We start from the raw sequence: 16,970 nt of genomic DNA, 5'->3' as shown, positions 1-16,970 counted from the left end.
ATCCTTCACACCCGATTCGAAACTAAATAAATATTTTTATTGTGTTTGTTTGAATTTTATTTGCCGGAATGCTGCCACTGAAAGCCAATATAAATGTGCACGTAGTGCATATATACGGATATATTCTCACAGATATGTGGTTTTTTTTGTTGCCAACTAAATTGAGCGTAAACTTTCGTGCCTTACGCCGCATTATTGGCTATGTGGAGCACACAATCCCCTTTATGGGTATGTCACTGTGGCCGGCAGTTCACATAGTGACGAAGCGCACCAGAAGAGTGTGTGAAAAAACGCATCGATTGACATCTCATTTGTCAAAATCCCATGCTCCCCACCACTCAAAAAGTGATTGACTTTCACTGACAATTTGTTAGCTGTTTAAAATATTAATTTAAGATTATAAATATATCTTGATTACGCTTGACTTGCATATTTTGTTCTTTCTTTTATATATATATTTTTTTTCGAAGTGCACTCATGAGATATGTTGTAGCCATGTTCGGCCATAAGCCGTTTATGCCCTGATTTATTATGGGCCAACAAATCACCGACATGATGGCTCAAAGCCCACCCTCCTTCACTACACTCCACTTCACTCCACCACCCCATCCCTCATGAATCTCGGCTGGGTGCATTTTTAATGGTTTTCGTGGAAAGGCTCTGATATTTGCATTGTGCCCGGGGCTCCTCGAAGGAAGCCATCGAATTCAAGTTCAACTCGGCGGCGAACACTTAAAGTTGAGTCCCCAGCACATGGGAGTACATCCATCGCACACCACAAAACAGTGGTGGATGGGTGGTGACTCTGACCCCCCAGTGGCAACCAGGTGCCGCTGAGGCTGCGGCAAAAGTGATGATGACAGGGCCAAATGGAACTTTCGTGTATTATTATTACTGGTCTTTAACGCTGTTTTCTTTTTCGGTGCACTTGTTTTAATGGAAAGCCTTTTTCCCTTTAAAAATTTCCTTAGGGTTGAAAAAGGCGAAAAATCAGCTGCGATCAATGGGCCATAAAAACAACATTAAATTGGTTTAAGGCAATAACATGGGAAGGAAATAGATTTTTGGCCCAAAAGGCAGCTTCAAAAAAGATTTATACATTTATAACAAAAATAATTCAAGCATTATTAAATAGAAAATATTTTAAGTATAGTATTATTAAAGATTTACCCGAGTGACTGTAATCAATGGGATTGAAATGTACTTTCTGTTTAAATTTTTTCGGTGATTTCGACCAGGACTTATCCCTCGCACTCTCGTCCTGCGAACTACTTCACACACTAAGGACGATGATTGGGTTGGGAAAATGATGCGAAAAGTGTTGAAAATGAAATCGTGTACGCATCGAGAGCATAAAACGTGCATTAAAATCTGTCATTTACATTGGTAAAGGCGTGAAAAATTGGCTAGGTTCAACCCGCAACGCGCCCTTTGTCTTCAAGCCCACGGATTTTCCACACTTTTCCCCTTCCATTTTTTTTTCGCCCTTTGTGTGTGTGTGTGTTTGCTCCCCTGGCGAAAAGTTGGAAAAGCGCTGACGAGAACTCGGTTTGCCTTTGGCTGTCGCAGCATCGCTTTTCTCCGCTTACAACACCACGCCCCTAGAATTTTCTCATTTCCCCCACACCCTGCACCTGCCCTCGTTTCGGCTTCAACTCTTTTTCGCTTTGAATTTGCTTTATGAGAAATTTATAATATCCCTTACCCCCCCCAACTTGAAGTCGAACGGAACTTGTTTGTTAACCAGAGTAAAATCGGGGCCGGAAGAAAAAAAAAAGGGGAGAGGTCAGCAAAACGGCTAACCAGTTAACATGGACTCCATTTTTCTTTTCATTAAATTGCATATATTTTTTTTAAATATAAATTACTTTCTTTAAAGTGCATTGTTTTAAATCGTACTTCAATTGCCATGCAAACTTTTATTTGGAACATTACGAATAATACATTAACAAATTGGCTATCTCATTTGGGCTAAAAGGGCGCTAAAAAAGTCAATCCACTCAAGTGGCTTGAAAAGCAAAACTGAAACTCTAGCCATTCATTTAAGTTGATTAATTAGCAAGCGGATTGCGGATATCAAAATGGATTAACTGCAAACCCTTCAGTGGCAACTTTTCAGCAAGCAAAAACATTTTAATTAAAATGTGATTGCGTATACGCAGCGTGGGCAGCGTCGTTAAAAATTTAAGCGCGCAAAATGACGGCACTGCGAATTAGTTTAAAGTTACCAGTTATCAAGTGAGCATTCAAAATAATAATTATGTGTCATGAGAACAGGATTAATTTCAAGGATTTGGATAGGATCTGGCTCAGTAGAGAAGATAAGAAATTTGACAAATCAACATGGCTAGCCGCAAGTGAATCAGATGCTTGAATCTTAGCCTGCCGGCTGTGAAGCAATTACATTTAATTATCAGAGCGTTAGGCAAATGTTGTCTGGCTCCTAAATAACAAGATTGTAGAAATCTGGGAAGGGGAGCGGTTATCGCCGTAAGAGATGCCCGAAAATTTAAAAGAAATCAAATGCGGTGGAGTCAGTCTTGCTGGTTTTACATTTTCACCCGCCCACCAAAAACACCACAAAATTCTAGTTTGAGGTCGTTGAAACAGCGTGACAGAGTTTTTTTTTTCAGGGGTGAATCTGCCGAGAGGACCACATGGACGCCAATGGCGGAGAATTGAAACCGCAGCTGGGTTGGTTGGTGCTTGGTGGCAGAGTAACAGATGGGTGCATATTCTGCCACACTGTCTGCCAGCGACGGGAATTTAATTTTGAATTCGAAAATCGAAAATTTGAAAGTGCTGCGGTTCATTAACTATGATGGCAACTTTAGGTATCATAAATTCTAAGGCATATTCCAATTCAATTAGAATAATTCGTTTAGATATTTGCGTGTATAATCGACTACGAAATATAGGAAACATTTTGGAATAGTTACTTACCCTGATTAAGTATTATATTTTTGGCATTTTTTTATGCATTTTTGCAAAGTGCATGTTTCTGTGTAGGAATTCTGGTTTTGCTGCCATTTTTTCTTTGGTAAAATTCCAACTACTAGTTATGTTTGTTTATTACACACTACCGGATTGCTCATATTCCCTTTTTCCCCAACTATTTCTCCTGCAAGGCATCAGGCGGGTCCACATGGCGTATGCTTCATTGTTTTTGCCACTTTGACAACTTGACTGCCTGCCCCTAGGCATATGTACATATGTGTGTGTGTGTGCGGTGCCTGCTTGTGTGGGTGGGCTGCCTGCGTAAGTGAGTCTGCGTTTGCTGACCAGAGGACACAGGACAGTCGGAGCTGTGGAGGAGATGGGTTGAGGTAAGCCGGGATGAGCTGTAGTAAGGTGTTGTCTGCTAGCAATTAAAAGGACTTTATCACAAGTACATTAAAATATACCACCTTGAAAATGGGGAAATCCGGAGGAAAAGCGCAGGGACAAAAGGACTAACGAGCCAACAAACAACCTAATTAACTTGTCAAAAATTCAGACTCAGCTCACCGGCCCAAAAAAGGAAAATGCAAAGGAACGGGACATTAAAAAAAATGTGGAAAACAAAACAAAAGTGAAGTGAAGGAAAACAAACAAAGGCAATGGCAGTTATGCCCGCTTTCGCCTACGTGCCCGGCTTAGGGTTCTATTAAAATTTCAATTAAATATTTTCCTTTTTCCGCACGCCCGACACCCAAAATACCGGCAACGCTAGTGCTTATGTGCTTTAATTATTGTTTTTATAATTATTATAATTATGATTGCGAGGCAGCGACCCTCCGGGAATTGAGCGACAACACAGCGGAAGGAAAACACTTGCGCGGCCATTTCGCACGCAAATGTTTAATTATTGAAAATGCCTGGCTGAGGAAAACAGAATGTGGCAACGTCGTGTGCTGGAAAGTCGAGGAAATCCGACTGGTTGCTGAGACAACAGAAATCTGTTTACGTGATTTTCTTCATCTACGTACATTGTCGCAGATGGAAAATGAAAGCAATAGGATAGCGAAGATAAGGAAAGCTGTGGAAAACTATAGCTGCAGGAGTACTTGAAGAAAAATTCTTTTTCTTCGCACTTCTTTAAAATGAGTTAAAACTATAAACAGATCTAGTTCTTTCTCCCTTTGTGTTACTTAAAATTGCTTAAAAGTCTTAAAAAGCTTGCTAAGCTGACTTTTCTCGCAGTGCATCGAGATGTTCGCAGACAGCCTCATGGTTAAACTGAAGCAGCGACAGAGACAAATAGACAGACAAACCGACGGACAGACGAGGCCACACACGTAGGTGCAAGAAATCCCGCTGCACTTGGCACGACCAGGAAAATGTCGCTAGCGGGAGCAGGGGGCTCCTCCTCGTCCTGTTCCTTGTCGCTTCTTCAACGCTTTGAAACGAGCGCCGCAAGCAGTTTGCCTTCAACTTGAGTCCCCTCCCCCCACCCTCCACCAGGACGACACTGATGCACTGAAACAAATGATGCAAGAAGTATTGTAAATAGGAACACAATATAAGCTTAATGTTTAAAAACACAACGTGGGAATATTATAGATATCTTCTTTATATATATATATTTATTATATATTTATTGGGAGCATTATCATAAAGCGCCTAGTTTAGGTTTAAGCATTTAAGTGAGAAATATTTTGCAGTGTAATGCTGCTGCTGTGTGACTTTGCCTTAAGTCGGCGGTTTTGGAAGCGCCACTCCTTCTGCTGCAATGTCTCCATTTGGCTGGCTGTCTGCTGTTCGGCTACGTGTCTATTCAAATTTTCACCAAGATACCAAGATACCCTGTAAGCGCTTCGTGAAAGTGCCCGTCCGTCGGGCACTGAATACGATCGCTACCGCCGCATACAGACACCATTTGATTTAACTTTATTTTCTCGGGCGAGAACTTGTGGAAACCGAAACTGCCTTCAAAGTTAAAAGAGTGATTCGCAAATTGAATTGGAATTATTTGGCAAGTGTGTGTAGCAACATAGTGTGCTATATATGCTATATGTACATATAAAACAACACATAAAGCGCAATGGAGTGTGGCAACATTTTATGCAAATCAACTGACAGATTTTCACCTCTGGCACGTGAGCAAGAAAATTGCAAAAAAAAAAACCAACAACAAAAGAAAAGAGATGCAATAGAACGTTGGTGTAATTGAAATACTGCAGCGACAAATGCAGCCGTCTCTCTCTTACCGACTATGCCCGTCTCTTTCTCGTCAGGGACTTAATAGTCCTGCTTGCCGGTGATTTGTGCGTGGTCGTTATTCGATAAGCGTTTAAGTAATTAAATGCACGCCCGTTGCGATTGATAAACGAGCCGTTGTCCCCCTTACACCAACTTGTACCCCCTTATACAGCCGTCTCGCTCTGATCGGCAGAACAGGGAATTTAATGGGATATGCATATACATACATATGTATATGTTTGATATATGTATGTATATATATTATCACTGCGCTGGGGACACATGTTCGTATGCAAATCAAGTCTGATATTGTTGAGGTGATAATTTCTTGAAGACCAATCTGTAATTTGCATCTTAATGGGAAATGTGACCTTTTACGATTCAGATTGAACATTATCTATTTAAATGCTATAGTTCTAAACTGTACGCAGAGTGGATAAATGTCAGACGCTTTAATAACTAATTATCTTAAAGTACTGAAGTAAGGTATTCAATGCGTTGAACTGTCTTTGATTCAACTGGATCATATGTTTGAAAACTGCTGGAAAAAGTGCGTTAATTGCTGAAAACTTGTATATGCATTTAAATGCCTGCCTGCGAGTTTCCCATGCCAAGAACAAAATGCGAGTCTGTGATTATGCGTAAATAATAAATTGTTGCTTTATTGAATTTCATTTCATTAAAATGTTACCACATAATGAGATGTGTATACATGTATATGTTGGTGTGTTCTCTGTGTTGTGTCTTTCCTTTTTTTTGTATTTTTTTTTTTTTGATAAGCTGATACCTTTGAAGGTTTTTACGCTCTGCCTTCCATTCTACTGTTTTATTTTTATATATATCAACTCAAATTCCAATTAAATTGCACAACAACAAACAAACGGCGTACGATTCTGCGAATCCGGAAAATCGAAATCGGTAATTCGCTTTTCCTTAAACCCAAACTGTTTAAAGTTGAAAGTTTCAAGTTGAGCCAAAAAGATTACTCTTATCAGAACGAAATTACTTTTATGAATCCAGTTTAAGAATAATTTTGCCACTGCGCTTAGTTTTAATTGCTTGGCGCTTTTTTTCGTTTCGCTTTTGATATGTTAATTACACCGCATTGCACTCTCTTCCCCTCTTTCTCCACGACGACTCTCTTTTGCCCGCTCCTTTATCCGCCTTGCTTATGAAATTTTCATTTCCGCTCACATAATTTGTGTCAGTGTGCGTGTGTATAAACTCGTAATTCGGCTGAAGCTGTGGAAATGCATTTTTCTTAGTTGCTTTCTTTTTTTTTTGATTTGTCCACACAAAGTATATTTAATTTCTTAACTTTTCGACTTCTTTTTGGAGAAAATCTTTCGGAGTTTCAATATTCTTCCTTTTGCACTTTTATTTCTTGTTTTTCTGTTCCAGCTCTTCCTTTTTTTGTCTGACTGTTAATATTATTACATATTTTAAAAAAATCAATTTTATATTTTAACGTACTTTTAAGTGCATAATAATTTAAAGAATACTTTCAAATGAACTCAAATTTTCACAAAATGTCAATAAACTTATCGTTATTACGGAATTTATAAGTATCTTTTTTGAGTTTGAAAAAAATATTTTGACATCTATAATTGTCTCTTCTTTACCTTGATATGTAGTTATACACTTTCTTCTGCGTCAACTATTTGTAGTTTTGTGCAACATTGTCATTTGTTTTCTGCTCGAATTGAATTTTTGCTTATTTTGCTTTCATTTTTTTCTCTTAATTTTGAAACCTATTTCGATGGATTTTGCGTGCAAGGGCGATAGGAAAGCTTTAAGTGTGTTTGTGTGTGGAGATCAGTGCTGCCATTCTGGACTTCGAACTTATGAGAATCCGTAACAAATTGTTTATAATAATAATTCTTTTCAACGTTTTTTTTTTTTCTGAATTCTCTAATTTTTTCATCTCGGCTCAAGACAGCACTGTTGAAGTGGCTCTTGCTAACAATTTCTTCTCATTTTCAGCAACTTTACACCCAAAAGCAATGCTTTCTAAAACTAAATAATATCCAATCGAAACTATGGCGAAAATGATTATATTTTTGTCGGTTATCACTTTTTGATTTCTAACAGCTCTTTGAGTGTGTCTGTGTGTGTGTATTCGTGTTTATGTATTTGTACGTGTTTGTCTACAAGTGTTTTCGCTATTTATACACAAAAAAGGGGTTTCGCTTAACTTTAGTTTTACATTTTTTTTTACTTTATTTAATCGTTTTCTTTTTCTAACGTTTATCGTTTAATGTTTTTTTTTATATATCCACCACACAAAAAAATCGTTTTCGACAATTATCTCTATATATCCTTTGATTCGATTCTGCCTTTTCCGTGTAAAACATAAAACACCAAAAATAATACATCCGAAAGCGGCGACTATAATATAGTTCTAGAATTATGTTTAGATTTTAGGTTGGTAACAAGTCTGGAAAGGGGAATCTACATTTATCAATAGCATTTATTTTTGAAGGTGGCATCGGTTAAAAGTGGCTCGAAAACTGAAATTCGAAAGGGTTTTCCTAGAATTTTACTTTTATTTGGTTTAAACGAAACAAAAACCTTATTTTTATAATATCAGTCGGAAGTTTTCAACTCAATATTCATTTTCAATTTACTGAATTCTCAATTTTACAGAAAAAAAAGAACTTTATACTGATATTAATTATTTAAAAGCTCTTTGCCTAAGGGGTTTTGTATTATTTTTTGTCGATAATTTCCCTTTCCATCCGTTGCTATCAACTCATCGTTAAATTTTCCTTTACCATTCATCTTAATCTTCAGCTTTTCCAGCTTTTCCATTGCTGCACAAATTCGCGGCTTAAGGCATCGGAAAGTGATTCTGCTCAAAGTCTTTGTGTCGCTCCGCCAGCGATATCTCCAGCCGTCGATCCGTGATGGCCACGAATGGCAGACGCGACTGTTTACCTCTACTGCTGCCGACGAAGCCGGAAATGGCGGGTCCACTTGCTCCGCCCACGCCAATGCCATCTACCACGCGATGGTAAACAAAGGAGTTCAGAGGGGATGGATCTCCTCTTCCTCCTCCTCCTCCACCACCTGTCCCCCTGCCGGCTGTTCCGGCTGCTCCTCCTTCGGTGGTTCCTCCGCCAGCGGGCTTTTCCGTTGAATTGCCCGTCTCCAAACGTGGCCAACTACTTTGACCCCTGCCCGCCACATTCGCGACGAACTGGGCACTCCGGCTGCGACTGCGCGGTGTGCCCAGAAAGCTGCCGGCGATGGCTGGATACGATGGGAGCTTGAAGAGCGCTGGTTTCGGCGTGGTTGTTGAGACTGAACCGCCCGGTTGATTGCTTCGCGTCTTTCCCGCCTTACTGGACATTTTCCGCTGCCAAAAGTCCAGAGTTTCGGGTGCCGGATCGGTTTCCTCGCCAGAGACAACGGTTGCATCTTCCTCGGGCAACTGATTGTTGGGTGATGTTGTGGAAGTCACTGGGTTTGATGGCTGCTCCTTGGCCACGGTAACCTCCTCTTTGGGCGTCGATTGTGTGGTACTATACCTGCTCTTTTGCTGGGCAAACAAATCCTCGAAACGCTGATGCTGGTGGTAACGTCGCCTCTTTTCCTTTAGATACTCATCATCCAGTCGCACAGTTTCAGTGCTGCCCAGAGGATTTCCAGGACTCAGAGTGGGTGTGGGTAGCGTGCCCTCCAGTAGATTGAGTAACTGCTTGTTCCGCCGATTATACTTCTTGATATAGGGTGGCAGATTGGCCTCTTCACCACGCTCCTGCTGCGCCTCCTCCAGTTCCGCAGCACTCTCATAGTCATCCTCATAGTCGCTATAGAGTTCGGGATGCGTTTCGCGATAGTGCTCGTCGTAGACCTGGAACTGCACCCTGGCTAGATGGGGCCACTTGGCATAGTATCTCTCGAGATGTTCCAGTTCGGTTATTTGATGACCAAGTTGAGGTTTCGGTGGTGGCAACGGTGGCGTGGGCGGTGGTGGTGGACTGGGGGCAGCAATTCCCACAGAAGTCTTCCGCTGATAGGGATTACGAGGACGTGATTTCAGATGACCTAACTTCTGGTGGCTGTGACTGTGATGATGGTGGTTGTGCGCCCCATTGTGATTGTAACCATGATGGTGGTGATGATGGTTGCCCGGATGTTGGCCACTGTGATGGTGATGATGGTGGTGATCCTTCACCGGCGGATCACTTTTAACGCCATTTCGCAAAACCGGACTAATACGGCGATACCAGTTGCCATTGTCATGGGCAATCAAACGCTCCATTTCCGTGTGGTGCTTCAGATCCACATCCAGCTGCTGCTGATTGTCGTAGTAGTTCACCTGACCCTCGTAGAAGGGTTTCCCGGTGGCCACCAAGGGTCGTTGGGGTCGCAATCCGATCGCGAAGATCGGTGCAGAGTGTGTGGATCTTTCCCGCTCCTTTTGCAGTTTTTGAAGGTGCCTGGTTGAGATGGTGGCCGCTGGAGCGGCTTCCGGCGGAGATGTCACCTCCACCTTCGGATGCTGCCTCTTCAGATAGTCCTTGTACCGCTTCTTGTGACTCTTGTGCCCAGTTCGCTGGCGACTCCTTCGCAGCGCCTTGAAGCGTTCAAATGCCGACGAGGGGCCGGTGGTGACAGTGGGCGTGGTCGTGGTGGCTGTAAAGCAAAATAAACAAAAAAAATAAGAAAAAAATATTTTTTAGTCTCGGCACGCTTTTTAGGGCTCGGAAGTAATAGATTTCTATTAGGCCAACGGACAACAAGAGCTTCTTTTATCCAATGCCCTGCAAATAGGCAAAAGGGTAGTATGAAATATGCAATGAGTTTGACAAACAAAAACACCTTGATGTTTAATTTAACTAATTAACTTTTTTGTATTATTTGCAAAAGGGTACACTTTAGAATAAATAGCTCCTAGATTCCTTGGGTATAAATATTCGATTGCAGGGTATTCAAGGCTTTTGCTGCTTATCTCGCCCTTCTTTCTCGTTTGACCCAGCTCACTGTTTGTTCTGAAATCCTTACAAACCACACAAAATCCCTAGGACCGCCGCTTCAGCAATCTCTCTACCCTCAAGGAACCACACACAAATTCATTTCAACTTGATTTGTGCCAGCGAGGGAGGCATGAGAACTCCCCAAGAAATAGCCAACGAATTTATGCTGGAACTCTCGAATCAACCGGGGCATTTGAGCATTTCCTTCTTCTAGTCAGGGCACGTCTGCCATCGCCGCCTCCGCAGAACTTCATTTCTTGGCCAATCCTCTGGACAGATTTTGTTGCTTCCGTTTTCAGCTATAGTACACATTCGTATATATATATCTAGGATATTTGTTATTTTGTAAGCTTTATTGTTTAATGCCAGGAAATGGCAGAGGGGCGAGAGGTGTGAGCATTTCCCTTCCCTGGGGCAAGCTAAACTTTCTTTCGTTTGATTTCTTTTCTGGGAAAAAATTGAAAGAAAATTTGCATGCATTATGGCTTTGGCTTAACTTTAACTAAACTTATTAGGACATTCTGCAAATTTGTAGATTTTTGGCTCTTTAAGTCGAGTATTTTCCCCAAACGTTCGGTACATTTGCATTGGAATTAAAGTGATTCTGCCGCCAACAGTTTGACTTATCGTTGTATGCCCATATATGTATGTATGTACGTATGCACATATCTCTCTGTCTGAGGGTCTTCGTCTGCAGAATGCAGATTGCTTTGGGGATTTCCTTTACATATTTTCAATTTACGGCAGACGCACTCATTCACATTCACATAGCTGACTTTGATGGGATCTCTAACTGGCGTCCGAAAACCGAACTCGGTGTGGAATGCGGTACAGTGGGTCGAATTCGGATGGTTCTGTGGGGTCGGAAAATTTCCATTGAGCAAGGCATTTTGCTTAGTTCGCCAATCAAAGGGCAATGGAATGCCGCACAGTGGTCGTCTACTCCAGTTGCAACCTTCAGTTGGTAAAAAGCCTGTCGGAAAGGTCTATATATTTAAATGGATCATAGAAATCTAAGGAATCAATATATTATAAATATCTAATGTTTTCTTACTTGGTTTCATACTTTGTCATGTTAATACGATTATTAATTTTTGATTTTTTTTTAACCTTTTTCACAACCTTCACTTCACACTGTGCCTTTCAATGTCGCATTCATTTCAATTTGGTCTTTAATTTTATTTTTGTTGCTTATTTTACAGTTTTATGTGCAAACGACTTACCCTCGTGATATCGCTGCAATGCAGATTCCAAATCAGATTCCAATTTGCCATCCTCTAGTTGCTCCGCATCCTCTGGCTTTTCCTCCGATTTCTCCCAGGGATTTTCCAACTTAGACTTCTCCGCCGGTGGTTGTTGTTCAGCATAGTCGTCATCCACGTAACGTGTTGCATGTTGCTGTGTCTGCTGCTGTTTCTTCTCGGTTGCATTCATTTTGCCGGGATAGTAGCTGCTTAAGTAATTCTCCTCGGATTTTTCCGGATCAAAACTGACCAACTTTCTGGAGTTGCTACCGCTACCGCTGGTGTCGTAATAGTGCAACTCGCCCACATCCTCGTCCTTCTCCTCCTCGGTGGTATCCTCTTCCGGGGTCTGGGCACGAATCCTGCCGATATCATAGCTACCATAGTATCTGGTTTCTGGCTGGGCCAGACCAAAGAAATTCCTCTTCAACTTGCGGCCAATTGTTTGTGTTGGGACTCTTGGTTTCGTTGTTGTCGATGGTGATGTTGCTGTTGTGGATGTTGCCGTTGTGGTGGTGGTGGTGCTGCTGCTGCTGATGATACTGCTCCGGCTGGTGGTTTTCGATGTAGCCAAAGTGGTTGGGACCTTGGTGGTTGTTGATGTGGCTACTGGGTACTTTTTGGCCAATTCATCATTGTCAATGACCGACTTAATGTCCTCGTCGTCGTCGTCGCCATCGTCTTCGTCCTCACCGTTGTTAGTGGGCAATATTTCATCATTATCCAAATTGTCCTCGATATCGCCAATGGCCTCGTCCACCTGTCTGGACTTATGCTGCTCCTGCTCCTGTTCCTGCTCCATTTGGTCTTTGTCTTTATCCTTTTTCTGCAGCTGGGGTCGCGACTTGCCCGTTGATTGGGCAGATGGTTTATTAAATTTTCGTTCATTTAATATTTCAATAGCATCAAACAGCTGGGACGGCGGATATTCGCCCTCTAGTAAGTCCACCTCGTCGCCATCATCGCCACGCTTCTTGTCCTGTTGACTTTGCTGTTCGTGCATGTTCTTCAATTTTTTATACGCAAAACTTTGCCTGCCAAAGTTCGCGTTTTCCTCCTGCTCCACTTGCTCCCGATCCTCCAGCTGTGGCTGCTCGTCGCCGGAAGTGAACTTGGTCCCGCCACCAAGGACCGTTTCCATTTCCGATTTTCCGGCGGCAGCTTCCTTGGCTAGCCGATGGTGATTGTTCTCTTTATTGTTTTTCAATTTGTAGTTGCGGTGGCTTATATTGTTCTTCTTTTGCTCCATGGAACGCTTCTTGTTGTTGCTATTTTGGTATTTCTTAGCGTCCAGGTAAACACTGAAATTCCTTGAAGTGGGCCTTTGAGATTCAAGTATCTGTAAGTGGTTGCAATGCACAGAGCGGAAAATCGGTTAAATTGTATATGGCATAATATTTGTTTCAAAGCAATCAATAGATTGGAATGGTCTTAATTAATTCTTCTTAATTAGTAGAAGCATAGAAAAGCCTTTAATATTTTACCAAGTAGTGTAACTACAAGTTTTCAGTGCACAACTATGGAAAAGCTACTCAAATCCAATATAAGAACCAAAATTTCATAGAAATCTCTTCCTTGGAACCTCTTCTAAGGATTTTCGGTTGAAGAGCTTTAGTGGGACCAGCTAAGGTGCACATGTGCAGCTAGACAATAAAATAAAAGTTTCATTTTGGCTCCCAAACTGCTTTCAACACTCCACACTCAAGTGTCTGCAAATCGTTGATTAAAGGAGTGGAGAACAGCATTTTCCAGGGGTACTGTCACTCGAGGAAATTGTAAATGCACTGGTACGATACTGACTGCACTTTAAAGTGCTAAACCTTGTTTTCTTCCACTTCCAACGGCCTACGTTGTGGAATAAAGGTCCTGGTTGTCAGTCTTCATTAAATGAAATGTTATTCTTGGACCGTTTTTTTTACCATTGTCACATTTGCAATGAATAAGAGTGCTCCTGCTGTTTTATATTCTTTGAAAACTGAGACGTAACAATATAAGTCCGTACTCGAATTTCAGCTGTAAAATGTATTTATCCGAGCTTTCTCTGGCAAATTTTTTATTCCGGCTCTATTTTGGTTTCAAAAATGCTTTCAAGTGACCTGCTGACTCTTGGTCTTCTCGACTTTGGACTCATTTTTTGCTCAAGTGATTTTCAATGCAGGAATCGAGTATCGGGCTAAGCTGTGGGCCATCATTGCTCGCCAAAGTTTGTGGCTTTAGCCTCACCTTCTTCGGCTCAAAAAGTAATTTGACTTGGCCGCTCGCATTGTGCGACATTTCAATGGACATTCCTTATAGAGCCACCCCCCTTCTGAATGCGCCCCCCACTTTGGCTCAATGGAACTGACCTCATTCGGATTGGACTTGACTGTAGGATCGGGCTCTCTATAAAGCATCTGTGTGCGCTTATGTTTGGCTATGTGCTCTAAAAAAATGTCATAAAAAAGGGGGAGAAAAAAAGTCGGTGACTATATATTCAAATGTTTACCTAGTGGAATTTATATATCGAAAATATTATTGAAAATGTGAACAGGAACCGCTGATGTAAATCTCTTGCAACTTGTGATTATTGCGGCTTTCGAAGTCTTGCCCCCGATGTTTTTATCTTTTGGCAAAATATTGATTCACTAGCCATCGGAAACATAATAATTGTGACAGTGCATATTTTTTCAAGTGCATTGTCATGTGTGTACTCACGATATCAGCTGCCTCGGATGCATCGTCGTCCTCCTCCAACAGACCCACATCGTCGTCGTCATCATCCTCATTCTCCGCCTCCTCGGCGGTGGTGGCAGCTGCAGCAGATGGAGCATATTGAATGTGGGCCGACTCGATGTCCTCATCCCCAATGTCGCCGTCGTGCTGGTCAAATATGTCCTCCGGAATGGAGGCCTCTTCTTGCAAATTGAAATCTGCAAGTAGAATGCGGCAGGCGGCATGATGAGTGAGTGCAGAGAATGGTGCCCCACGGCTGCTCGTCATTCAGGTGGGTAGCCAGAAAAGACGCCACAGTCCTTCCCACAATAAAATAACATAGAAAAGGTCAGCAGCCATGGCATCTCAAGAACATTCCGAAAAGGGAAAATGTACATATATATGTATACATATATATACAATTATATATGAACATATACCCCAGCGAATGTGTGTTCTTTTGCCGTTTGCTTAAATAAAAGTAAGCTGCTTGAATTGACTTCCACTTTGGGCCGCCCTTCCAGCGGATATATACATATATACATATATGCAGATATATGTAGATATATCTCTGTGTACATCCGCATGCATGACCTGGGCAAAATAGGTTTCTACTCATAGTTGAATAGTCAAGAATTCTTCTCTTTTTCTTTCTTTCTTTCTTTTTTCGTTGGTGCCCCACTCGTGCGGTGGATCTTTTATGCTCTGTCATTGACTGAATTGGCATTTGGGGAAACTCAAGAAAAGAATTGGGAAGGCGAGGGGTGGTGAGGGGTTAAGGACGCACATGCAGGATTAAAATAAAAATGGCATTATGTTGTGAGTGTGTGTGTATGTGCTTGGGCCAAACGAGCGATAAAAGACAGCGCAAATTGCCAGTAAAATGTCCTTTTTTTTGGACGGACACAGACAAAAATATTGGCCAAAAGTTTGATATAGTCCAATCTTAAAGACTTGTCTAAGTTGGATTTGCGGTAAAGCTAAGTTATATATGTTAAGTTATCTAGTTAGGTTATCTAAGTTAAGTTATCTTGTTAAGTTATATAAATCTATTAGCATTTAAAGTGATTTCTCGCAGTGAATTGCGAACTGCATCTCCTCGGGAAATGTTTCCTTTACTTCCTCTTAGACTTCTTCTCACTATATATACATATATATTATTTTTTGGCCATTGTCCACACCTGGTGGCGCATTCCAGTCAAGTTAATAATTTGACCAGGCCAGATGTTGCCATTTCTAGGCCTCTCGAATTATGGAAATTTTATTCAGCACGCCTCCTATTATTATTGTCATTATTGTGCGTTGCTCTGGTTTTGTTTGTTGTTTTGCTCTGCTGTGCGACTAATTAAATTCTTTTCACTGTGATTAAATTAACACAAGCTCGGTGAGAAAGAAACACACTCAGCCAATCTCCGGAGAAGAGCCTACTCTACGGCCCATGGAAAAACAGTGAAAGAAGCGCCGGCGGTATAAGCAAAGTTGAGCCGAAGTGAGTGAAGAACAGCGGGAAAAAAAACGAAAAAAATGAAGTGAAATGAAAAAAAAAAGAAAATGTGAAATAAAATCACGCAAATGCTTTTTATGTCCCTCGACGCTCTGCGGCGACACGTTGTGGATGGGGAGTGCGAGGGAGACGGCACAGACAGCAGAGCGAGATGGGGGACTACGGAATACCGACCACGGACTACGGAATACGGGAGTTGGTAGGCAGAGGCTCTCAAGTGGGCGCCGCATTGAGGTTATCGTCATTGCACAGTGGGCCGAAATGAAAAGTGAAGAGGGCATAATAATATATATAATTGAGAAAATGGAAGACTAACAAACGACTTTTAATTTGCATTACCTAATAGTTTACTATAAAAGTTTAATATTGCTTAGATATTTGTTTTGACTAATCATTTTGCATCGCACTCAAGCCCACAGTGCCTTCTCATCGCCTCTGTGACCAGGCGGTGGAGTGTTTGGCTGCTCCATCTGTCCTTCCAGACCACCACCCTAGGCTCCTATACCCCGCACACCTCCCCCCCTAGTTATCCTTTCACCCCTCTGACCAGCAAACCAGTGCGCCCTTTGCTTCCCTCTCCATTGCTACGACTGTTTCATGGCATAATGAATAAATGTCGCATTAATTTGCACGCAGGCCCAAAGGGGCACACAGTGAGGGGGGAGGGGAGATACCGGGAGCGGGTGGGGGGTTGAGTGGGGCACGTTCTATGCTGCTGACTTTGCTTGTGCGGAACGCTTGTTTTTCTTCATGGCATCCCAGGCAAACAACGCAAATCCATGGCAAACACTCACGCACATATAGTGCATGTACGTGCATGAATGTCATACAAAATCGCGTAAACAAACTGACCCCTGACCCCTGGAACCACCCATCTTTCAGGCAGCCCAAACTCTTTGCCCCCCTCCCCGCGCCAGTGCATATTTGAATTTTGTGGCACTCCGGAGTTTAATTATTATGCTTGTAATGAGCATGTTGCATATTTCAGCAGGCACACAGTCCGCTCTTCCTGACCCCGTACTGCTGCCGTTTTCCATTTACCCCCCCAAACCCTCTACTTTTCCGGACATTTCCTCTATCCACTTTAGGCTAATTAATAGACGGACGAGCGAGCGGACAGATGATTCAGTTTCATGCAGTGCAGCACAGCGGGGTTTTTCCAGACCCGCCTTCAGTTTGCCATCACCCAGCCTTAATTAAACCATTATGGCCTGTTGATTTTTGCAATGGTCCTCCTTTGCACCTCTGGCTTTTCGCTCACAACTTTTTGCATAATTATCCAACGATCTATTTGTCCATTCAACTGAGCAATTTGTTGCCCGAGAGTCGCCATAGTGCATTTTTCCTCTTTTTACTTAAAAGCGTAAA

The 16,970-nt window shown here is 42.0% G+C and overlaps 1 protein-coding gene across 2 annotated transcripts in view; it reads right to left on the bottom strand.

Annotated features, from left to right (window-relative positions):
- Window positions 1-5,816: 5,816 nt before the first annotated feature.
- The window catches only part of LOC6617523 (putative uncharacterized protein DDB_G0289963), a 36,499-nt gene continuing 25,345 nt past the window's right edge, over window positions 5,817-16,970 (bottom strand). The window contains exons 2-4 of one of the 2 annotated variants that reach the window (XM_002041802.2): window positions 14,102-14,316; window positions 11,387-12,746; window positions 5,817-9,822 (exon numbers count right to left, since the gene is read on the bottom strand). In XM_002041802.2, coding sequence (XP_002041838.2) covers window positions 8,012-9,822; window positions 11,387-12,746; window positions 14,102-14,316 — 3,386 coding nt within the window. In that variant the 3' untranslated portion in view covers window positions 5,817-8,011. Of the gene's footprint in view, window positions 9,823-10,700; window positions 11,137-11,386; window positions 12,747-14,101; window positions 14,317-16,970 lie in introns of those variants that run through there. The other variant, XM_032725012.1, reaches the window with a different exon arrangement.

Source organism: Drosophila sechellia, chromosome X (genome assembly GCF_004382195.2).
Source record: "Drosophila sechellia strain sech25 chromosome X, ASM438219v1, whole genome shotgun sequence".
Lineage (NCBI taxonomy): Eukaryota > Metazoa > Arthropoda > Insecta > Diptera > Drosophilidae > Drosophila > Drosophila sechellia.
This window is presented reverse-complemented; position numbering and strand designations above follow the sequence as displayed.